This window comes from Ranitomeya variabilis, chromosome 8 (assembly GCF_051348905.1).
Source record: "Ranitomeya variabilis isolate aRanVar5 chromosome 8, aRanVar5.hap1, whole genome shotgun sequence".
NCBI lineage: Eukaryota > Metazoa > Chordata > Amphibia > Anura > Dendrobatidae > Ranitomeya > Ranitomeya variabilis.
Window position 1 is genome coordinate 47,406,654 of NC_135239.1, and position 25,346 is coordinate 47,431,999.

Below are 25,346 nucleotides of genomic sequence, written 5' to 3' on the forward strand. Positions count from 1 at the left end.
AGGGGCAGAATGAAAGACATGGGGCAGGATTGGATCATGGGGCAGGAGAATACGATGGAGACAGATGGGGCAGGATGGGGAGATCACATGGGGTAGAATGGATACTCATGAGTGCAGGATGGGAGAACATATGGCTGGAGCCAGGAATGAGACACACGGGGCCAGGGTGGGGAATATTATTACCATAGGGGCTAATTAAGGGATATTATTACTGCAGTGATGTATTTATTTATTTTTTTGAGTATACTGTTTTAAATGGGGGGGGGGGTGGTCCTGTTACTGTGCAGAGTGACTCTATATCGCCTTTTTTTCTCCATGTGTAATGTAGAAGTTAAAAAAATTAAGTAATGTGTTCTGCAAGCGGAGCTCGAGATAACTGTGTTATTTCCTGCAGAAACGAGTCCTGGCTGGAAGAAATGATGGCGGTCTGTGCTGGATGAAAGATGAAGGACTTCACCTAGAGACGTCATTGGTGAGTCAGTGTTACCTATACACTGACACTATACACTGTATACTATATACAGAGGTCCTGTGTACAATGTCACCAGTGATCACTGTATTACCTATACACTATATACAGAGCTCCTGTGTATAATGTCACCAGTGATCTCTGTATTACCTCTACACAGACACTGCATACTAAGTATAGATCTCCTGTGAATACTGGCACTTATGGTGATAGTATTGTGGTTTTTTTTATTATTACTGATCAGTATTGTAGTATTCAGTCACCATGTGGTGGTAATATGTGGTCTGGAAATGGTGTTGTGGTATTTGTCCCTTGAATGTGCTATTTAGTCACCAAGTGGTGGTAATATGTGGTCTTGACATGGTGCGGTGGTATTTGTTCCTTGTATGTGATATTATTCGATCACTGTGTTTGTAATTTGTGGTCTGGTCATGGCGCGGTGGTATTTGTTCCTTGTATGTGATATTATTGGTCAAAATATACCTAAATTGTGTTGCAGATTTTAACAAATATTTAATAGGTTACAGTAGAGTAGGGTCCGGCCATTTTCATACTTATTTACAAACCTGTCAGATTGTCGGATCACCTGGGTTATGATGATGACGGATTCCAATGTACAGAAACACGTTTCTTGGAAAGATTTGATCTGATTTTATCCTAAATATACAATTTTTTTCTGTATTTACTTGTTTTCTCTTTTTGCTGAATTATTTGCTACATTTCTGACACAGATTGGTGAGCGGATCCATACAAAGTCTCTAATCCACAGCTTTTCCATGCAGAGTCTGCGGTAAAAATACGTGGCATTATGTGGTATGATGGCATTTTCAGTAAAGCCCAAAACTCGCCTGAAAAAGTGCTCAGAATACACTCAACAGAATGAATATTTTATTTGAAAGAAATCCACATTTTTCTTAATATGTAAATGAGCTGTTAAGATCTATGGGTCGGGCATAGATCTACCTGAGAATCTGCCTCCAGAGCCTATTGTAAATTAAAGGGTGTGAGACATGTAATGACTGACAGTCTGCTCTCCAGATCTACATGTCACACACTGGTAGCGCCCCCTTTCATTTAAAATAAGCTCTGAAGGCGGATTCTCAGGGAGATCTATGTCCGGCCCATAGATCTTAACAGCTCATTTACATATCAGAAAAACATGGATTTCTCTGGAATGAGACATCAGATCACAGGTATCAGGGTATCGTGTTATTCAGCTTCTTATGACCTACATGCTCATATAGATGGCCTATCCTACTGAAAGATTCCCTTTAAAAGAAGTGACTAGATCAACCTTCTGCTATATTGAGTTTTTAAGACGCGCTATACTTTATAGTGCAGGTCCATGGGAAACCTCAAAAGATGGCTGGAAGATGCCCAGGTGTCTTTCTGAGCATTTTTCCATCGGTTTTGCTTTAATTTTAAAAAGAGAAAATAAAAAACGACCGCCCCCCCCCAAAAAAAAAAAAAAAAAAAACAAGTAAAAAAATGCAGCAAAAAACCCACACTCAATCAAAACGACTAAGCAGGCGCTCAGGAAATGACCCCCAAAAAATGCACAAAAAAACCTTGTGTCCTGAATCTTCTTATTGGATCGTCCGCCTGTAGAAGACATTGTGTGCGCGTGCCCTAATACAGAACATGATATCTTGGCCATATTGTGAGGGTTTCCGGGGGGTTTGGCCGCTGGAGGTTTTTTGAGGCTTTTCCCCTGGTTTTGGTAACGTCTTTTTTACTGTCAGTTTCCGTTGTTTTCACTCCTCTGAACAATGAAGAAGCCGCTGGTGGATTTTTCAGTAAAAATGATGAGCAAATGCTCGAAATAACGTCCGCTCGTCTTATGGGCGTCTTTTGAGCTTTCCCACTTGTTTTCATTGCTTGACGTTTTTAGGGACCTGAAGCGGTTAGCCTGAACACGTGCCCCGCGCCATGCTTCTACATACACATACTTATGTTCATTCTTTGGAACGTTTTTTGGGCTTCCGTAGCGGAATCCCGCTGCAAAAGACATTGTGTGCACATACTGAGCGGAAACGCTCCAGGCCCTCCTCAAAAACTTGGGAGGTTGTGCTCAGCTTCTTCTCCAGAAACTTCACAAATACTCTCGGGGTGCAGAAACTTAAACGCAGAGCAGAAAAAAAACCGCAGTGTGTAAAAAATAAACAGTATTTATCCTATGTCTAAATCTGGCCTGAAGACATTTCCAGAAATCCAGCCTCACATACAGATCTTTGTTAGCATTTTGGTGACTGATGGAAAAGTAAACGCGGCCAGCAAGGAGGGTACAAAGGTGACTGAACTATCATAATAAAGAAGTACCACTGTTTACCGGCAGATGGCACCATGTAATAAATCTTATAGCAGCCTATCAACAGTCTGCCACTACTCACCGGCAGATGGCGCTGCTGTCACATACCTGAGAGCAATATAGTACACAACATTGCGGTACCACTGCTCACCGGCAGATGGCGCTGCTGTCACATACCTGAGCAATATAGTACACAACATTGCGGTACCACTGCTCACCGCCAGATGGCGCTGCAGTCTCACATACCAGAGAGCATACCTGAGAGCGGTGTAGTACACAACATTGCAGTACCACTGCTCACCAGCAGATGTCACTGGCACCACACGGCGGGCAGTGCTCGTCCGCGGCGGCTGCAGTGCAGAGCTGTGATCGGCTCACCTGGCCGCTGCTGGGCAGAGGGCGGGACGCAGCCCGTGTGCCAACACCTGCCAGGACGAGGACTTCCTCCCTGCTTCTCATGCGGCCCCTCAGTACCCGGTGACGCCCACAGTTCTGTAGTAAAACTTGCTGTGAGTATGCTCGGAGTTACGGCGCAGCGCGATATAATAGTCTGGTTGTGCGTTATAACAGTGTTGTGCTGTCGTTATACAGGAGGCGCCCATGTTCTCACCGCCGGTGGTCCGGTGAGTCCGGCAGAGGAGCCCCCCCCGGGGTCTGGCACCATGTCTCGCTGCTGCGGGGAGTATCAGGTATCACGTGACCGGGCAGGGGGCGGCGGGCAGAGCGGGCACCGGGGCAGAGGGCACCACCGACACTGGCCGCTCTGACCATAGTAGCCCCGGACACCACCACACGGGCCCCCCGGACACCACCACACGGGCCCCCCGGACACCACCACACGGGCCCCCCGGACACCACCACACGGGCCCCCCGGACACCACCACACGGGCCCCCCGGACACCACCACACGGGCCCCCCGGACACCACCACACGGGCCGCCCTGTGACTCTTTATTCTGAGTCCATGTTCACACTGAGGGATTTTTCAGGAGCGGAAACAATGCAAATCCTCCTCAAATTTGACGTTTCTGCTCCGAAAACTCAGCAAAATGATTCTCCTGGTGCACATCTCCAATAATGACAGCTGCTTCAAGAAACGCTCCTTCTAGAGTTTTTTTCTTTCCCTTTTTTGCCTCCTTCTGATCGGACGTCGCTTAGTTTGGAGAATTTGTATTGTTTTGGTATAAAATCCTCCTTTATATCTGCGCCCGGCCTTATGGTTCTCACTGGGCATTTTTTTTATGCAATTAGTGTTGCGTTCAATACTTACACTTGCGGCTTTTTCTGGGTGCATCACTCTGCGCTCGTTAATGGTGCCCTGATGAGCTGACATCGGCACATCTAAGCGCATTATTGGCGCCCTCGCCGTAAGCTTGTTTCCTAGCACTAGTCCAGTTCCTCCACAGAAAAGACACATATTCCAGAGAATTGGAATAAAAATATTTATTGACATTCTTTTTAAAGTACATAGTCAGCCAATGATCAACATCAAGAGCCAGCACAAGTCCATTATCATCGATCAAACTGGAGATCCTGGTTGAAGTAGAGATACTCAATTCAGAAAAAAAGTCATCATTTAGTCGTATCAATAAATATATGATTAGAGGGAATCTGTCACCTAATTTTGGGCTTATAAACTGCGGCCACCACCATCAGGGGCTTATCTACAGCATTCTGTAATGCATTCTGTAATGCTGTAGATAAGCCCCCGATGTATCCTGAAAGATGAGAAAAACAGGTTATATTATACTCACCTGGGCGGGCGGTCCCGGTCCGATGGGCATCGCGGTCTGGGGCCTCCCATCTTCTTACCATGACGTCCTCTTCTTGTCTTCACGCTTCGGCGCAGGCGTACTTTGTCTGTCCTGTTGAGGGCAGAGCAAAGTACTGCAGTGCGCAGGCGCTGAGCCTCTCTGACCTTACGCCTGCGCACTGCAGTACTTTGCTCTGCACCTTTCCAGCGGTGTTCCCAGGGCTCATGTGAGGTTGTTGCGTCACACGAGCTCTGTGACCAATCCGCACAAGCGTCACCGTCCCGGGAGGGGAGTATAAGTTTTTATTTTGATGGGGGAAAACATTCCAATTGAGAAAGGGTCGTCATAGTAATGGACCACCCCTTTAGTATGTTATTTTGGCATACATACAGGCTGGGGCAGGAAGGACATGCAGGAATAAGCCTCTAAAGTGTAGTAGTGGCTGCTTGGGGGATTTGACAGGTTCTCTTAATGACCATCGATACGTCTTTTAACGGTGGCAGTTAAGGGTACTTATTCCTCAGCGCCGCTTTTTAACGGTGCTGAGAAATAAGTGGATAGCGCCCCCCATCCTTGGAAAATCTCCAGGGTCTCGGCTACCGGGCATAGATGAGACACCGGAGAACATGATTTGGGTCGGTTTTTACTGTCCCTAGTCAAGTGAACGCCGTTATTCACCAAATAACGGTAAAAATTTAAAAAAAAATCCAATTTTCCATTCATTTCTCTCTCCTCTGATATGATCTAGCATACTGGAGGAGAGAAAAATGGGATCCCTCTAGCCCTTCCGGTACCTCTGCCACCTCCAGCTCCGTCCCCCGGCCCTCCACGTCATCTTCCTGGAAAAAATGGCAGGCAAATGCGCAGTGCGCCTGCTGAGATCTGTCGGCCAGCAACAATAGATTTTTCTTTTTGGTTCATTTTGATCACTGTGATAGACCCTTTCACAGTGATCAAAATAAAAAAAAAATAGTAAAAATGAAACCCCCCTTTATCACCCCACTAATTAGATTATTTTTTTTTCCATTCTTTCCTGTTAGGGTTAGGGGGGCTGTGTTAGGGTTGGAGTTAGAATTGGGGTTCCACTGTTTAGGTACATCAGGGGGTCTCCAAAAGCGACATGGTGCCCACCATCAATTCCAGCCTATTTTGTGTTCAAAAAGTCATCCGGTACTCCCTTCTGAGCCCTGCCATGCGCCCAAACAGTGGACTTCCCCCACATATGGGATATTGGCGTACTCAGGAGAAATTGCACAACACATTTAGTGGTTTATTTTCTCCTGATACCCTTGTGAAAATAAAAAAGTTTGGTTCCAAATTAAATTTTGTGCAAAATGTTCCTTTTTTTCTTCCACATTGCTTTAGTTCTTGTGAAGCAAACTTCTTGAATGTGGTTTTGTGCACCTTAAGGGATGCAGTTTTTAGAATGGTGTCACTTTTGGGTATTTTCCGTCATATTGACCCCCCAAAGTCACTTCAAATGTGAGGTGGACCTTAAAAAAAAATTAGTTAATTTTGTTGGAAAAATTAGAAATTGCTGGTCAACTTTTAACCCTTATAACGTCCTAACGAAACGAAAACAAAAAAAAATTGTTTCCAAAATTGTGTTCATGTAAAGTTGACATTTGGGAAATGTTATTTATTAACAATTTTGTGTGACACAACTCTCTGATTTAAGGACGCAAAAATTAAAAGGTTGAAAATTGTGAAATTTTCTACATTTTTGCCAAATTTCCATTTTTTTCATAAATGCAAGTCATATCTAATAAATTTTACCACTAGCATGAAGTACAATAGGTCGCAAAAAAAAACAATCTTAGAATCAGTGGAATCCGTTGAGGCGTTCCAGAGCTATAACCTCATAAAGTGACAGTGGTCAGAATTCTAAAAATTGGCTTGGTCACTAAGGGGTTAAAAACAGAACGTAAGAATGTAGCATTAATCTGAGGTCTCCATAGAATGAAGGTTTCTGTTGCATTTTTGCCTTCTTGTTTTCACATGATGTGATCCAGTAACTAAATACAATTATGCTCAAAATTTAGAATATGTAGAATATATCGGACGTCTCCTGACCTCAATATCATTGAGCCACTCTGGGGAGATCTCAAGCACACAGTTCATGCTAGACAGCCCAGGAATTTACAGGAACTGAAGGCTTTTTGCCAAGAAGAGTGGGCAGCTTTACCATATGACAAAATAAAGAACCTCATCCACAACTACCACAAAAGACTTCAAGCGGTCATTGATGTTAGAGGAGGCAATACACGGTATTAAGAAATGGGGTATGTAAACTTTTGATCAGGGTCATTTGGATGCTTTGGGCTGTCATTATGATTTAAAAAGAGAAAAACAGGAGTTTGACAATAAATGGCTTCACCCAACCACTAACCATGAGTGGAGAAAAAGTTTTGGTGTTATCATTCATATTCTTTGAAAAAGACCAAGAAACCAAAAATTCTGCCGGGGTATGTAAACTTTTGAGCACAACTGAATATGGCCCCTGTGTACTGTATCTGTGTGAATGCAGCGTAAGGGTGGTTGAATTTCACATCTCTTCTCTAAACTGCTAAATTACTCGTACATAGACACTAGTGGGACCAGTGCCCCGTGTCCTGACCGCAGTTCACCATCTTGGTGCTGGAGTTTTGAGGATCGTCCAGGGTGCGGTTTGCTTAGACTAGAGTTTATAATGCACTTTAAGATTTTGTTTTTCTTTTCTAAGAACTTAAATCCAAGAATAGCTCACAGGCGTCTTGTAGATGCAGAATATCTCTTCTGTCTGGCTATGGACATCTTAGAGGAGAAAGAAGAAAATACATAATTATAGTTTTTAAAGGAATTTTTTTTTCTTTACGGTGACATTTCTCATCTTAGTACCGTATAAATGGCTGTATTTATTTATTTAGCCTGGCGGGGCCGTGCACTACGCTTGTGTGGTTTTCCTAATCCGGTAGTGATGGTAGAATCAGCACAGACGAGCTGCGAGCTTCACATAGTTTTCTTCTCTCTGCCTACTTTGTTTATTTCCCATGGACACAATGTGCAGCAGAAGAATGACATCGGCTTTGCTGTTTGTTTTTTAGTGATTCTGTGTAGGTAAAATCTATATACAATAAGTGCATACAAGCCATATCTACCACATATATCATATCCTGTAGACCTACATATAATATATCCTTATATTACATCTGACGCTTACACCAGGAGCTTCTCTATGTATATATACTAAACGTATGGCTCGTATGTAATCGCAGAGCTCGGAATACACCTTGACGTCTGAAGCCTTCAGGAAAGAAGCTGCTCAGGGTTACTACATGTCCGGATTTAGGACAGACACGTCTTTGCTTTGGCTGGAGGCATGTTTTATCCCTTGTCAGGTCACAGTGTAAATTCTTTTATTCCAGGTTTCTGAAGACACCAGACAGAGGCAGTGGAGGCTTTTACTGCACAGAAAATGCACAGATATCCCATGGCTGGTTGTATTTTTCCTTTTCTGTTGTGGTTTGGTAAGTGACGGCTCTATTAATATTAGTATTGTTAGTGTTCTTTTCTTTACAATATGGCTGGGTTTATTTACATGTGATTCTCCATACATTTTGCTTTCCAGTAGTATGCGTTTATTCCATACCAGAAGAACAGAGGCGATCTACTCAAAGTTGATGGTCTTCTGGCCTCCTAAGCCTATTAAAGGGGTTTATATCTTAACTATTGCAGTTTCTGTAAAGCATATCTTATCTGTAGAAAACAGAATAAAAAAAATATTGGAAAAAAACAAGATATTAATTCGTAAAATCTAGATGATACAAACCTATTAATAGCCAAGGAGAAGCCAAAAACCACACAGGGCCTGCAAGCTTTTATCTTCTGGAATGGAGACTATTGGGTTGGGAATTGGAAAACAATAGATGAATCATTGCTATTTCTTTAGTGGTAGATTGATGGTGGTTATACAAATAATGGCGGCGTATATTGGCTTATGTGAGAACAGTTTGATAAATATATCGGGTGCTCTCTTGGAACTAGGTGCTACATTCCCCAAGCTTATGGTTGGCTAAACAAATATATCCAGTTACTTCATCCCTATAAATAGACGGCCATTCGTAGCCGAGGACAGACTTAAAATATCTTTTTTAAAACAGTAAGGACATTGCTAACGGGATTATTTATGTACGAGAACACCAAAAGAGGATCACTTAGTCTTTGGTGGTCACACCACTTTTTTTTTTTTCAACATTTATTTAAAGAAAATGAGTGATAATCAGTTTACTTAAGAGGCGTGGAGTCCATTAAGAAATTCCAGTCTTAGTAGATGTGGGCCAATCTGATAAAAGGAATACGTTTTTAACAACTTCACTCCCAGGACATAATAATAATAGGTAGGGAGTGGACTCAAGAACTGAGCCCACTCCATTCAGATAGGTGCCGTCGCCTGCCTAAAGCTGTTGCTTGTTGAAGGCCCATCACCGCCATCTTTGTGCTCCTGTGAAACCCAGTTCGTGGGTGGGCTTCATAGATTATTATTATTTATTATTATAGCACCATTTATTCCATGGCGCTTTACATTTGAGGAGGGGTACACATAATAAAAAGAAGTAAAATAATCTGGAACAATACATGTCACAACTTTGTACAAGAGGAGAGAGGACCCCGCCCGCAAGGGCTCACAATCTACAAGGGATGGGTGAGGATACAATAGGTGAGGATAGAGCTGGTCGTGCAGTGGTTTGGTCGATCGGTGGTTACTGCAGGTTGTAGGCTTGTCGGAAGAGGTGGGCCTTCAGGTTCTTTTTGAATGTTTCAATTGTAGGTGAGAGTCTGATATGTTGGGGTAGAGAGTTCCAGAGTAGGGGGGATGCGCGAGAGAAATCTTGTATGCGATTGTGGGAAGAGGAGATAAGAGGGGAGTAGAGAAGGAGATCTTATGAGGATCGGAGGTTGTGTGCAAGAAAGTATGGGAGACGAGGTCACAGATGTGTGAAGGAGACAGGTTGTGCATGGCTTTGTATGTCATGGTTAGGCCTTTGTACTGGAGTCTCTGGGTAATGGGGAGCCAGTGAAGGGATTGATAGAGGGGAGAGGCCGGGGAATAGCGGGGGGAGAGGTGGATTAGTCGGGCAGCTGAGTTTAGAATAGATTGGAGGGGTGCGAGAGTGTTAGAGGGGAGGCTACAGAGCACGAGGTTACAGTAGTCGAGGCGGGAGATGATGAGGGCATGGACTAGGGTTTTTGCAGATTCTTGGTTTAGGAATGTACGGATCCATTATCCAATATTTCCAGGACGTCATCCTGACAGCACCCTGGAGGACGTCCTCCTCCCCTTGCGGGGACAGGAAACACACAAGTTTAAAAGGTCATGTCCCACCCCTAATCCTCAGTGTTTTTCCTGTCCCTGCAAGGAAAGGACGCACGAGTGAAAAGCTGCAAGCTTACCAGAGCTCAGGGGGATCGTGCGGCTTGCCAATATCCTTCCCCCTGTCAAGAGGCTCAGGGCAGACACCCTCCGGTGGGGGGTCCCTCTGCTCCAAAGACCAGGAGTGGACGAGACTCCTGGTGGCAGCCGCTCCTCCCGGTGGGAGGCTCTCGGCTGCGGACGCCATCCACGCTGTGTGCGGCTTCCAGGGAGCAGCGTGGTATCCAGAACGGCGTCCCTAGGCGGAAGTGACCAGGACGGCGTCACTTCCGGTTTTCGGCATCCGTTACCGTCACTTCCGGTAACGCTGCAGTGAAGGGGGAAAGCGTGCGTTCCACTGTGGAACGCATATCGGCTGAAGCGCTCCTGTTCCAACGCTACAAGCTGCGGGGACCTGCTTCTCTCAGCGCTCCTGTTCCGAAGCTACAAGCTGCTGGGACCTGCTTCATTCATCATGGATGCAAGTATGCCGGTCGAGGAGGTGGTAAGTGCGCATAGCGCAGACCCCTATCCGCAAGTAGGAGCAGGCTTACCCCAGCGCTTATCCCTATCTTATGTCATTTAAGGATAAGGGAACCCCTGCTGGCCCCTCTGGTTCCTCTGGTCAGGCTAGGAGATCCGGCAAGGCCTCGGGAAAATCTGCTAGATGCCCTATCTATAATGCGAAGCTCCCGGATTCCCACGGAAAGACTTTGTGTGCAGATTGTACGTCTAAGGTCGTGAGGGACGAACAGCCGACATTACTGTCCGAGATGAGATCCCTTATATGTGAGGAGGTGCAGGCTTCGTTATCCAATATGGTGCAGAAGCCCAGTCCTATTCCCAGCCGCAAGAGGGCCAGACAGGAACGAGAACCAGAGTTTACTTCTGAGGACAAGTCTAATTCAGAGGACTTCGTCTCAGAGGAAGAGGGCGAGCTTCCGTCAGGAAGCCAGGACCACCAAAGAAAATATCTCTTCCAGGCGGAAGAGACAAATGATCTGGTGCAGGCGGTACGGTGCACCATGCAGATAGAGGAGACACCTAAACCACAATCCAGGCAGGACCTGATGTTCGGGGGACTTATGTCACGTCAGCAGACTGTATTCCCCGTTAGCGAGCACATTAAAGCCATGATAATGGAGGAGTGGAAGGAAGCGGAACGCCGGCTCGTGTTATCCAAGGAGTAAAACTGTGGGAAGAAATCCCTAAAGTTGACGTTCCGGTGGCAAAGGTGGCTAAAAAAACTGCCATACCCTTTGAGGACTCCTCAAGCCTGTGCGATCCCATGGATAGAAAGACTGACATCCTTCTTAAAAGAGCCTGGGAGTCTTCCGCGGCTCTGATTAAAACCAATATAGCGGCTACTTCGGTAGCTCGCTCTATGTATCTTTGGATGGGTCAATTGGAAGAACACTTGTCCAATAAGACCCGGAGATCTGAAATCTTAAAATCCATCCCTATTATGAGGTCCGCCACGGCCTTTCTGTCCGATATGATGGCTGAATCAGTCAGATTCTCGGCTAGGAGTGGTTCTCTATCGAACGCGGCTAGGAGGGCGGTCTGGTTAAGATCCTGGTCTGGGGATAGTGCTTCCAAATCTAAGCTATGCTCAATCCCCTTCTCCGGAGCACGAGTATTCGGGCCCCCTCTTGATACTATACTAGAGTCAGCTTCGGATAAAAAGAAGGGGTTTCCGGAGGACAAAACTAGGAAACCTCAGTCCTTTCGGAGGGGATTCCCCTTCCGAAGACAGACTGACTCTAGAGGAGGTAGATCCCATAGAGGATCTTATAGAGGCTCCCGTAACCAGGGCAATAGAAACAGAAGTTTATTTTTCAGTCCCTCCTCAAAATCTAAACCGCAATGACGCCACACTTATAGGGGGGAGGCTCCGTCACTTCGCGCACAAATGGGCCCGAATCACTCAAAACAATTGGGTTCTTCGGACTGTGTCAGAGGGCTACCGTATCGAATTTTACTCTCCTCCGCCAGACAGATTTATTGCACCTACGGTTATAATGCGAGACTCCCCAATGATGAAAGACCTAAAGGACATGCTGTCCTCAGAGGTCATAGTTGCCAGTACCACCTCGGGAAGTAAGCCAGGGTCATTATTCCTCCCTTTTCTCCATCGCAAAACCATCCGGAGAATCTCGCACTATAATAAATCTGAAGCCTCTGAATGCCTGGGTGAGGTACAAGAGGTTCCGTATGGAGTCTATCCGCTCGGCGATCCTTCTCATAGATCAGAATGCCGTGATGTGCACTCTCGACCTGAAGATTGCCTACTATCAGTTCCCAGTCCACCCCTCGTCTCAGAAGCTTCTGAGGTTTGCGGTAGTTCTGCCATCCGGGACCTGTCACTACCAGTTCCAGTGCCTTCCGTTCGGGCTAGCCCAGCACCCCGTATCTTTACAAAGCTGGTGTCCGAGATCGTCGCTTTCATAAGAAGTCAGGGGATCATAATAGTCCCATATCTCGACGACTTCCTCCTGGTAGCAAGAGCGCCAGAGATTCTATCAAATCACAGGAACCGAACCATTTCGTTGATGAAAGAGTTGGGATGGGTCATAAATTGGAGGAAATCCGACCTAATCCCAGAACACAGAAAAACCTTTCTGGGAGTGTACCTGGACTCGACGAACAGAATATCTTTCCTCCCCGAGCCCAAGCTGGAAGCAATACAGTCCCAGATCCGGATCCTTTTAAGGCAAGGAGGGTCAATAAGAGTGGCCATGAGAGTCCTCGGCCTAATGACGGCCTGTATTCCGTGTGTAAGATGGGCTCAGTTCCATTCCAGGCCACTGCAGAAACTAATCCTGTCCAAATGGGACAGACGCCTAGCTTCCCTGGACAGAACTTTGAGACTAACTCCTCTGGTAAGAGAGTCTCTCCCTTGGTGGACAGAACCAGAAAACCTAAGGAAAGGGGTATTATGGTCTGCCGAGCCCCACGTAGTAGTCACTACAGATGCCAGCGCCTGGGGCTGGGGAGCTCACTTGGAAAACGGGTTCCTTCAAGGAAGATGGCCGGAGGAAGTCACCCAGAGCTCCTCCAACTTCAAAGAGCTGTACGCTGTTTGGGAAGCTTTGAAGAGGAACCGACACATCCTGGAAAATCGTCATGTCAGGATAATGTCCGACAATGTGACAACAGTCTCTTTCCTGAAGCATCAGGGAGGCGCAAGACACCATCTGCTTCAGAAACTGGCGGATCGGATATTTCGGTGGGCAGAAAGATCGGTGCTTTCCATCTCAGCGATTCACCTGGAAGGGTCCCAAAACATCATAGCAGATTACCTCAGCAGGAGAAGGGTGTTCCCAACAGAATGGGAACTCAACCAGGACATCTTCCAGGAAGTTGTGTCTTCGCTGGGGGACTCCTTGCATAGACCTATTTGCAACCAGGAAAAATTCGAAGGTCTCAAAATTCTTCTCACTGAACCCTCGAGATCTTCCGGAAGGGATAGACGCTCTGAGCCAAGTCTGGACGGAACCTCTCTCATATGCTTTCCCTCCTCTGGCATTAATCCCGGCTGTTCTCAGGAAGATCAAACAGGATCAAGCTCGGGTCATATTGGTCATCCCATACTGGCCAAGAAGGAGCTGGTTCTCCCTTCTACTACAGCTGGCAATAGCAGACCCGCTAGAGCTTCCTCTCAGACCGGATGTCATCCACCAAGGCCCGGTTCTTCACCCAAACCCAGAGAAACTCCGTCTCTCAGCATGGATCCTGAGCGGCTCATCCTGAAAGCAAAGGGCCTATCAAGTCGAGTGATAACAACTATCAAGTCCAGTAGAAAGCCTGTAACTTCAGCAATCTACCTAAAAATCTGGAGGCGATTCTGTCTGGAAGGTGGCAGGTCTGAGGTTACGGCGGGCACTCCTGACTTACCCAGAATCCTAGATTTCCTTCAGGCTGGGTTTGACAAAGGTCTCAAACCTAGCACCTTGAAGGTGCAGATTTCGGCACTTAGCTCCTTCCTAGACTATCCCCTAGCCTCTCACCCGTGGATAGTTAAATTCATCAGAGCCACACAGAGGTTGCGCCCTTAGGCATTTATCACCTTCTTGGGACCTTAATCTGGTCCTTAGGTTCCTCTGTAAGGACCTTTACGCTTCTTCCATTGATATGCCCATTTCGGTCCTCACTCGCAAAACGGCATTTCTAGTGGCAATCACCACGGCTAAAAAGGTGGGGGAAATTCAGGCCCTGTGTACTAGGGACCCGTACCTCCAGGTTAGAGACGATTGCCTAATTCTTAAACTGGACCCCTCCTTTATCCCAAAAGTAGGAACAATTAAAAATAGAAACCAAGAAGTCGTGTTGCCATCATTCTGCGATAACCCCACTAATGCTAAAGAAAGGGAATTACATTCTCTGGATGTCAGGCAGGCGGTCCTAGACTACCTGGCAGCTACCAGCTCTTGGCGTACTGATCCGAATTTATTCATTCTATATGGGGGAAAAAATAAGGGTAAGAAGGCCTCTAAGGCCTCTATCGCACGGTGGATCACGTCCGTGATCTCGGAGGCCTACCAGTCTCAGGGGGTCCCTCCTCCAGAGGGTCTCCACGTACATTCTACCCGTGGGATAGCTACTTCTTGGGCAGAGAGGGCAGGGGCCTCTTTAGAACAAATTTGTAAGGCCGCGACTTGGGCTAGTGCCAACACTTTTTGTAAACATTATAAACTTGATGTTTTGTCTGGTCAACATACTGCGTTTGGGAGAAAAGTTCTCCAAGCGGTAATCCCACCCTGAGGAGGTGCTTTGGTACTCTCCAGGGTGCTGTCAGGATGACGTCCTGGAAAATAGGTATTAAGCTTACCGTTAATGATGTTTCCAGGAGTCCATCCTGACAGCACTAGTAGTTCCCTCCCTTGAATACTTATATCATGTTTGTTTAAATCTGGCATGTATGTAACATGTTTCTAACATATGATGTAATATGTCTGGATTCAATGTATTATGTTTGAAGTCTTCATTAAACTTCTTTTCTGCATATCCTTGTAGCGGTTCTTGTTACAACACTGAGGATTAGGGGTGGGACATGACCTTTTAAACTCGTGTGTTTCCTGTCCCAGCAAGGGGAGGAGGACGTCCTCCAGGGTGCTGTCAGGATGGACTCCTGGAAACATCATTAACGGTAAGCTTAATACCTATTTTTTGAGTTGAAGGCGGCAGGAAGTGGAAAGGGCTTAGACATGCGGTTTGAAGGAGAGATCAGTGTCAAGGATTACCCCGAAGCAGCGAGCTTTGTGGGACTGGGGAGAGTGGGCATCCGTTTACTGTAATGGATAGGTTTGTTGGGGGGGGGGGGGGGGGGGCGTGAGATGGGGGAAAGACGATGAATTCTGTTTAGTCCATGTTAAGTTTTAGAAATCTAGTGGAGAAGACTGATGAAATAGCGGATAGACATTGAGGGTTTCTGGTTAGTAGGGTGGCGATATCTGGTCCAGAGATGTAGATCTGTGTATCATCAGCATTGAGATGATACTGAAAACCGTGAGATTCTATGAGCTGTCCCAGGCCAAAAGTGTAAATGGAGGAGAGGCCCTAGAACTGAGCCTTGTGGGACTCCGACAGATAGGTGGCGAGGTGAGGAGGTGGTGTGTGAGTGGGAGACGCTGAATGTCCGGTCAGTTAGGTGTGACGAGATCCAGGATAGGGCTAAGTCTGTGATGCCAAGGGATGAGAGGGTCCGCAGCAACAGGGAATAGTCCACTGTGTCAAAGGCAGAGGACAGGTCCAGGAGGACGAGGACAGAGTAGTGTCGCTTGCTCTTGGCGGTTAATAGGTCATTGGTGACCTTAGTTAGGGCAGTTTCAGTGGAGTGGTGTGACCGGAAGCCTGATTGTAAGCGGTCGAAGAGGGAGCAGGAAGATAGATGGGAGGACAGTTCAAGATGGATGTGGTGTTCCAGTAGTTTTGAGGCATAGGGGAGAAGTGATATAGGGCGATAGCTCGATACAGAGGATGGATCAAGAGAGGGCTTTTTGAGGATAGGTGTGATTGAGGCATGTTTAAAGCTTGAGGGGAAAACACCAGTTGTTAGTGACAGGTTGAAGAGATGGGTTAGGGTTGGGATGAAGACTGTGGCGAGGTTTGGGATGAAGTGGGATGGGATTGGGTCAAGTGTACAGGTGGTGAGATGCGATCTTGAGAGTAGAGTGGAGAGTCGATCTTCCGTAATGGTGGAGAAGTTGGTTTTAGAGGTGGAGGGCTGGGTAGTTGGGAGGAAGGGCTCTGGGGGTTGTTGACTAAAACTGTCTCTGATGTTCTCAATCTTCTGCTTGAAAAACGAGGCAAAGTCTTCAGCTGAGATGAGTGGGGAGGGAGGAGGTGCAGGGGAACGGAGGAAAGAGTTGAAGTTGTTGAATAACTGTTTAGGGTTGTGAGACAGGGAGGATATGAGAGATGAGAAGTAGGTTTGTTTTGATGTGGCGAGTGTGGTCTTGAAAGTAGTGAGGGACTGTTTGAATGCGATGAAGTGCTCGTTAGAGTGGGATCTTTTCCATCTCCGCTCAGCAGCCCTGGAAGCTCGCCTCAGTTGTTTGGTCAGTCTGATGTGCCAGGGCTGTATGTTGATTTTGCGAGCTTTGGTATGTGTGAGAGAGGCAAGAGATTCCAAAGCTACATCTATTGTGGTGTTATATAGAGCTGCAGCATCATCCGCATTGTGTAGGGAATGTATGTCTGTGAGAGGGAGGAGGGATTCAGAGAGTGAGTGTAGATCAAGGTGTTTAAGATTTCTGTGAGGGTGTGCAAGTTTGTGGGGTGGGATTGTAAACAAGGAGTGGAGAGGGAAGACAATGTGAGTAGATTGTGGTTAGAAAGAGGAAGAGGTGAGTTAGAGAGGTTAGATAGGGAAGAGAGGTGGGTGAAGATGTGGTCCAGTGTGTGACCATCTTTGTGAGAGGCTGCAGAAGGCCACTGAGTGAGGCCGAAGGAGGAAGTGAGAGATAGAAGTTTAGTGGCAGCTGAGAGGGTAGTGTCAATGGGGATGTTGAAGTCGCCCATGATGATAGTGGGGATGTCCACAGAAAGGAAATGAAGTAGCCAGGTGGTGAAGTGGTCAAAAAAGGTGGGGGCTGGCCCTGGGGAGCGGTAAATGACAGCCAGTTGGAGGTTAGAAGGGGAGTAGGTGCACCTCAAAGGAAGGGAGGGTAACAGAGGGTGGAAGTGGGATTGGGGTGAAGGAACAGTTTTCTGACAGGAGAAAACCAACTCCACCGCCATGCTTGCTGCTGGGGCGGGGTGTGTGAGAAAGGTGGAAGCAAGCCACCATACGAAAGCACAGCAGGAGATGCTGTGTCAGAAGTGGTGAGCCAGGTTTCGGTGATGGCGAGGAAGGAAAGTTTGTTAGTAATAAGATCATGGATGTGGGAAAGTTTGTTGCAGACAGAACAAGCGTTCCATAGAGCTCCTGTTAGTGGGACTGGGGAAGTGGGGGCTGGGCAAATGGGTATAAGGTTATAGGGGTTACGGAAATTTGTGATAGAGCGTGGTTGGGAGGAAGAACTGACGGTGGGGATGTGGTGAGGAGGACCAGGATTTGGAGAGATATCACCAGCAGTGAGAAGGAGCAGAGAAAGTGTTAGCAGGTGGGAGCAGGAGAGGGCATGAGGAGGCTGTCTGTGTTTGGAGACAGATGATTGTATGTTGAGGAACAGTTCTGAGGAGGAGGTGAGATGGATGGGGAGGATTGAGGAAGAGATGAACAGTTCCTTACTAGCTGTAGGGATTAGGGGAGTTAGCAGAAAGTGAAGGATTATAGGGGTGAAAGTGAAAACAAACAGAAACATTGTTTATAGTGACTGGCCAGTTACCTTCAGTTACCTTCTGGTTCAATTCTGGTTTTGATTTTACATAATCTTCACACTTCTAGGACACAGTAGATCAGTATTTTTATCTGTATTGCAGAATATAGTGCAAACCGTCACACTATTGTAGGTTCAATTTTTGAAGGAGGACTAAAAAATAAATTAAAAAGTAGTAAAATGAAAAAGTTTAAAACAAAAAGTACAGCGAGCATTCAGGACTTAAAAACTGCCCAGACAAAGGGTAAATGTTGTTCATCGCAATCAGTTGATCTCTAGCTGTCTTTTTTTTTTTCAGCCTAGTGCAGATTTGGAAATTAAAGCATTTCATTTTACATTTGTGTATAATCTTAATAATGCATAATACCTATTTTTCCCTAAATTAGCCTTATCTTTATTTACATAGCTATCGCCCATGACCGTAATAGCCAGAGTGCCCCCCACAATGTTCCCTTGACAGCACCTCTATTTCTGTAGCTGACATGGTTCTAGGAGCACAGGCTGGGTCACGGGAACAAACCTATTTTAGTGGGTGGGCATGCGTTTTTGGTGATCTTGAGCTCTTATCGCCTCCATCTTTCTTCCTCACGTACAGAACTTCTTTGTCCCCTTTGTTCGAGTGCTTTTCTTCCTGCTTGATGCGCTGGGTTTTCCCAGGAAAGAGAGAGAGTCTATGATTGGTTTCCCGTTCTTTCTGTTCTCGCCATCATTCTACATTATACTGGATGGCAGACACCGATGGTGGCCACATTTGCATAACCAATTTCTGGAGCAGGTGAAACATATAGAAGAAACAGAAAGGAGTCGAAAAATGATGTTATATGCCATAATTCAGCACTCTGTTTCAATAATACCTGTTCTTTCTACAAAACTTTTCATACCTCAGTAGTACAGGCAATTATAAAAAATGTTATAATATATCATGTCAGAAAAATCTGCTTCCTTCCCCACGTAAGACCCACTTCTTCTGCTTTCCCTGTCTCCTTAACTCACCCTCTATTCTGGAAAAAAAACTGCTCAGCCCAGTCTTGCTCAGATAAGCCGGACTGCCAGCTTAGTAAATATTATATTTGTTATATTCTATAGGGAAGGGGGGAAGAATATTGAGCCGAGTAAGGAAACAAGCAGAGAAAGGGACACAGAGCATGCTGAGCTTTCTAATAAGTCTTTTACCTCACGCCACTGCTGGATTCACATCTACACAGCTCAATACTGTTGTAGAATTTCCTCCATTCTTCTACTGCCACTTCTTCCTCTGTATTAACTAAGCAACAAAGAATACGGTTACACTTTGAGGAGCATGAAAAACAACGTGCAGACCTAGAAATTGATAAATGTTTTCTTTCCGACTAAGTTTAGTGCCTGTTTGACTGTAATAAAGTTGCATTTTAATTTGGTGAGAATTGACTATTTTACCAATGACGTTATGAATGTGAGTAGTTCTTTCCGTGCATGATTCAGTAGTCTCTGGCTTTTCTCTAAGCAGCACTTCTTATTTTTCCATGCTGTAATTTTGGAGCACAATATCGTCCATTACGCCCTCGGACATGTATGATTTTTAATTTTTTTTTTCTTTTAAAGTAATGTGGAGTTTTTTTTTCTGTTTTGTTGTTTGGAGCTGGTTCAAGTGTAACATATGGTTGGTGCAGGTGTCATAAAATGGTTGGCTTCAGGCTAGATATTTTTATGAAGGTCTGTGAATAGGAGAGTATATAGCATTGTTGTTTTACAGAGTAATCAAACAAAGAATTTTCCAATATCCTAAGTGTTGTAGCCATGTTCGTTCGCTGTAAAATATGAAGACTTGGGGCTGACAATCCCCACTGTTACGTTACTGAATCTCTGGTTCCCGGTTTTCTTCACTCATCTGAACATGCCGATTAGTCTGACGTAAAAGTTAAAGAATAATATTAGTTCTAGCCTGACATAAATAAATAAAAATGTACACTTGTTCCACAAAGGGAAAAAAGATAAAAAAATACTTATAGGCAGCAACGTAAACACGAGATATATAAAAGTAGTAAAACGTAAAAAGTGAAGAAGCCATTTTTCATGGCGAGACACATGGGGTACGGCTCTCACATGGCTGCTAAAGAATAAGAAATTAGTTATTTCTCTGACTATTGCCCGCTTTGATTCTCTTTTATTTTATGCACTTTTTTTTAATCTGCATTATATTTCTTCGGCGGTATTGTTTTGGTTTTCTGCGTTACATCCTATATTATAGTATTAGGACATTTGGAGGCAAGCTGTCATGTTGCAGGTAATATTCCATCTCATGTGTTTGTTTTTCTCTGGGGGCCATATTCGATGGTTTCTTGCTCGAACTTTCATGTCTTAGTTATTACTTATTAGTAGTTTTTATGTAACTTCTGTTTTTGGTCTCGTTGTCTGGATGATGATAGTAAAGTATTGATATCTCCTTACAAATAACTGGATGTTCAGCCTATTTGTGTGGCTTTCTCTTTTGGCTCTTTATGTTGCTTTTTTCGTACATTGGCTGGAAATCGGCCTTTAATAAATAGTACCCACTTGATACATTTAAAAAGATGAAATTGATATTTATTTGCTATCATTATATTCATATAGACGTGATGAACAAAGATGATACATTTTTAATGCCGCGTGGTGAACACAACAAAATTTGAGATGCAAAATCTGCTTCAGAAATTCTTCTAACCATTACCCCATACGACTAATAACAGTAAAGCAATAAGTTATATTTACCCCATAATAGTACTATAGAAAATGTAGTTTACCGTGCAAAAAAAAAAAACAATTCCGCAAATGGCTTTATTGAGCAAAGAGATCTGTTGCAAGGGAAACATGGGGGATAAAAACCTGCAGGCTTCAGAGCCAAATTAGGCTTGGTATGTAAGGGATTACATGTTCTGGCTACTTTATTCATAGTTGTAAAGATATACTGAGCAAATAAAATGCTCTGTGCATGATAGGCTGGCCATACACATTACATGCTTAGTGATCTCTTTTCTGATCTCTTTTCTGATCCCCCAGCACATGCACACTTCATGGATTGTGGAGGTCTTCTGTGTGAAGAGAGGGGAGTAAATTACTGGATCAGGCATGTTAAAGGAGAGCTGACAACCAGGCAGCGTTTCAGAGTAAAACATCCAGTGTTGCACTACCCCAGCCAGTGTCCGATTTGTGCTGCTTGTGGTTCGGGTAGTATGAACCAGATACTAACTGTGGTATTGCAACATTGGATGTTTTACTCTGAAACGGTGCCCAAGTTAAATTAAAACATAGTTATAAAAGACTGGTCCCCTGTGTCTTCTCTATGCTCTGTTCCCCTAGACCAGGGGCATTGAACCTTTTTTCCGGCTGGGGGCCATTTGGACACTTAGACCATCACTAGGGGGCCATACAAAATTATCAATTTGAAAATTACTCTGCTTTATTTGATCATACATTTAATGCTTCTCTTTGGTACCGCTGTGATATTAGGTGGTATGGATGATGTTGATACTCATAACTGCTTTTCCATATACAGTATGTTTCGGTCTAGTGCGCAGGCAACTGTGCTTTGTGCTAATGGGTTTTGTAAAGAACTCACAGCCGTAAGTCATACCGAACATAGATGTGTATTCCACTGCAGGTCTCCTCACAGTACGAAATACATCACTGCTCACATGACGTTTATATAGCTTCAAACACAATTAGTGGGAGGTCTGCAGCATATACAGTACAGACCAAAAGTTTGGACACACCTTCTCATTTAAAGGTTTTTCTGTATTTTCATGACAATGAAAATTGTACATTCACACTGAATGCATCAAAACTATGAATTAACACATGTGGAATTATATACTTAACAAAAAAGTGTGAAACAACTGAAATTATGTCTTGTATTCTAGGTTCTTCAAAGTAGCCACCTTTTGCTTTGATGACTGCTTTGCACACTCTTGGCATTCTCTTGATGAGCTTCAAGAGGTAGTCACCGGGAATGGTTTTCACGTCAATAAGTGGGATTTCTTGCCTTATAAATGGGGTTGGGACCATCAGTTGTGTTGTGCAGAAGTCTGGTGGATTCACAGCTGATAGTCCTACTGAATAGACTGTTAGCTGCTTTTTTCTTGCCATAATACAAATTCTAAGTAAAGAAAAACGAGTGGCCATCATTACTTTAAGAAATGAAGGTCAGTCAGTCCGAAAAAAATTGGCCAAACTTTGAAAGTGTCCCCAAGTGCAGTGGCAAAAACCATCAAGCGCTACAAAGAAACTGGCTCACATGAGGACCGCCCCAGGAGAGGAAGACCAAGAGTCACCTCTGCTTCTGAGGATAAGTTTAAAGCAAAATTGCCTGCAGGATGCGTTTTTTCTCCATACACTTGCATTAGCGACGCATTGCGACGGATTGCCACACGTGGCATCCGTCGTGCGACGGATGCGTCGTGTTGTGGCGCACCATCGGCACAAAAAACGTTACATGTAACTTTTTTTGTGTGTCGTGTCCGACATCTCCGACTGCCCCCGCCTCCCCGGACATCACAATGGGGCAGCGGATGCGTTGTGTTTTTCTTGCACAGTTCACGTCGGCACGTCGCATTGCGTCGCTAGTGTGAAAGTAGTCTTAGTCTGAGTCCAAATTTAAGATCTTTGGTTCCAACCACTGTGTCTTTGTGCGACGCAGAAAAGGTGAACGGATGGACTCTACATGCCGGGTTCCCACCTTGAAGCATGGAGGAGGAGGTGTGATGGTGTGATGGTGTGTTGGTGCTTTGCTGGTGACACTGTTGGGGATTTATTCAAAATTGAAGGCATACTGAACCAGCATGGCTACCACAGCATCTTGCAGCGGCATGTTATTCCATCCGGTTTGTGTTTAGTTGGACCATCATTTATTTCTTATTTTATTTCTTATGACCAAGAAGGAGAGTGATGGGGTGCTACGCCAGATAGGTCATCCTATCCTCCACAGTCACCAAACCTGAACCCAATCGAGATGGTTTGGGGTGAGCTGGACCACAGAGTGAAAGCAAAAGGGCCAACAAGTGCTAAGCATCTCTGGGAACTCCTTCAAGATTGTTAGAAGACCATTACCGGTGACTACCTCTTGAAGCTCATCAAGAGAATGCCAAGAGTTTGCAAAGCAGTCACCAAAGCAAAAGGTGGCTACTTTGAAGAACCCAGAATATAAGACATAATTTCAGTAGTTTCACACTTTTTTGTTAAGTATATAATTCCACATGTGTTAATTCATAGTTTTGATGCCTTCAGTGTGAATGTACAATTTTCATAGTCATGAAAATACAGAAAAATCTTTAAATGAGGTGTGTCCAAACTTTTGGTCTGCACTGTACATCACATAGAAGACTCCGAGACTGCTGTATATACATGACAGGAGATATGGGGCTGCGCTATATACTTAACAGGAGACATGGAGCTGCGGTATATACATCACATAAGAGACGCAGACTGCTGTGTACATTGCGTAGGAGACGCAGACTGCTGTGTACATTGCGTAGGAGACGCAGACTGCTGTGTACATTGCGTAGGAGACGCGGACTGCTGTGTACATTGCGTAGGAGACGCGGACTGCTGTGTACATTGCGTAGGAGACGCGGACTGCTGTGTACATTGCGTAGGAGACGCAGACTGCTGTGTACATTGCGTAGGAGACGCAGACTGCTGTGTACATTGCGTAGGAGACGCAGACTGCTGTGTACATTGCGTAGGAGACGCAGACTGCTGTGTACATTGCGTAGGAGACGCAGACTGCTGTGTACATTGCGTAGGAGACGCAGACTGCTGTGTACATTGCGTAGGAGACGCAGACTGCTGTGTACATTGCGTAGGAGACGCAGACTGCTGTGTACATTGCGTAGGAGACGCAGACTGCTGTGTACATTGCGTAGGAGACGCAGACTGCTGTGTACATTGCGTAGGAGACGCAGACTGCTGTGTACATTGCGTAGGAGACGCAGACTGCTGTGTACATTGCGTAGGAGACGCAGACTGCTGTGTACATTGCGTAGGAGACGCAGACTGCTGTGTACATTGCGTAGGAGACGCAGACTGCTGTGTACATTGCGTAGGAGACGCAGACTGCTGTGTACATTGCGTAGGAGACGCAGACTGCTGTGTACATTGCGTAGGAGACGCAGACTGCTGTGTACATTGCGTAGGAGACGCAGACTGCTGTGTACATTGCGTAGGAGACGCAGACTGCTGTGTACATTGCGTAGGAGACGCAGCCGTCCCAGGAATCTGCCCTGCGGCTGCTGAAAAGGCCTAAAGGTCCCCACTCCTGCCCTTAACTGGCAGGCCTCTAGGAATCCGCCTGGGGAGAGGATGCCTGGGACGTGCCCCAGACTTGTTATCCAAGAAACATAGGGGCTGATTCATCAAGACTGGCATAGTGTTCGCTCCCAATATGCCAGTCTTGAAGAAGTATAAGAAGTCGATTCCATTAAGATGCACATGGCACTTAATGAATTTGGCGCATTCTATAAGTGACGTGTGCCCGGCAGAAATTCTATTCTAGTTAGGGAGTAGGATTTCTGGCATACAAAAAGCCTGCATTATATGATGAATTGGACTGGTGGGCATGGCCACACCTTGCTTCGCCCTGCCTCTTCCACAGCTCTCCCATTTCTGCTGATTGAAACTGGCATGAAAGTCAAACTTCGCAACAAAAGTCGCACAATTTTTGCACAACTCCTGACTTTTCAAAGCTGTTATTTTTTTTTTTTGCTGTAAAGGTTTTGAAGAAACGGCTCCATAATTACTGGACGACTTTTCAAAGTATGCAATGGTTCAGAGTTGAGCCATCTTGGCTGCAATAACCCAGCCAGCGTCTGATACATGCTGTTCGTGGTATGGCCACCAGTCTTGTATCAGGTGCCCTTTGGCATCCAACATCGTTATCCTCTCCCCAAATATCTCTGATTTAGGGGGAGAATTGGAAGGTGCTCAAACACATAAGATGGCCGCCCAATCACACTGAAATTTTTGAGATCTGCTGACTGTATCATTAGCTTCTGGGTGCGTTATTCTTGTGTTTATGGACAATTCCTACTAGACCTTGTTATAGCAAGTGAATTCCTGTTTATTGGGGAGACAGTGGTAGCTTTGAAAATGCTGGAGTTTACAGAATTTGCTGTTGGAAGTTATAGAAATGTGTTGTGAAGTGCACAGTGGAGATCTCCGATGATATTGGTGCTAATGTCTCCTTTACTCGCAGGTATTTATCAGTGGATATGCCTTGATGGCCGGCGCTACAGAGAGACTCATCTTTGGCTATGATAGCTATGGAAATGTGTGCGGCAGAAGAAATTCTCCTATCCCCAATGCTCCCTTTTCTGGCAAAGACATGACAAACAGAAAGTATGTACGATAAGTTCTTGATTTACTGTATATATGTGGGAAATCTTTCAGCTTTCACAATGCCCACTACTCACTCATTTTTCCCTACATAACTTTTCAGTAGTCTCATTATCATCACAGACAGGATTCACAATGACAGATGACACTAGTATACAAAGAACCTCATTAATAGGCTGTGAATGAAAAGTGAAGAGACACGGCTGCTTTTTCCAGCTCTACTACATACTCTACTATACTGATTCTAATAACTAGTATTA

At 45.1% G+C, this 25,346-nt stretch overlaps 1 protein-coding gene across 2 annotated transcripts in view; it reads left to right on the forward strand.

Annotated features, from left to right (window-relative positions):
* The first annotated feature begins 3,061 nt into the window (after window positions 1-3,061).
* SLC44A3 (solute carrier family 44 member 3) overlaps window positions 3,062-25,346 on the forward strand; it is a 97,238-nt gene continuing 74,953 nt past the window's right edge. The window contains exons 1-4 of one of the 2 annotated variants that reach the window (XR_013218515.1): window positions 3,062-3,286; window positions 3,369-3,466; window positions 7,935-8,036; window positions 24,947-25,089. Coding sequence is in view for 1 of the 2 variants with exons in the window: in XM_077277209.1 (XP_077133324.1) it covers window positions 3,440-3,466; window positions 7,935-8,036; window positions 24,947-25,089 (272 nt within the window). In the remaining variant the exon portion in view is untranslated. The remainder of the gene's footprint in view (window positions 3,287-3,368; window positions 3,467-7,934; window positions 8,037-24,946; window positions 25,090-25,346) is intronic. The other variant, XM_077277209.1, reaches the window with a different exon arrangement.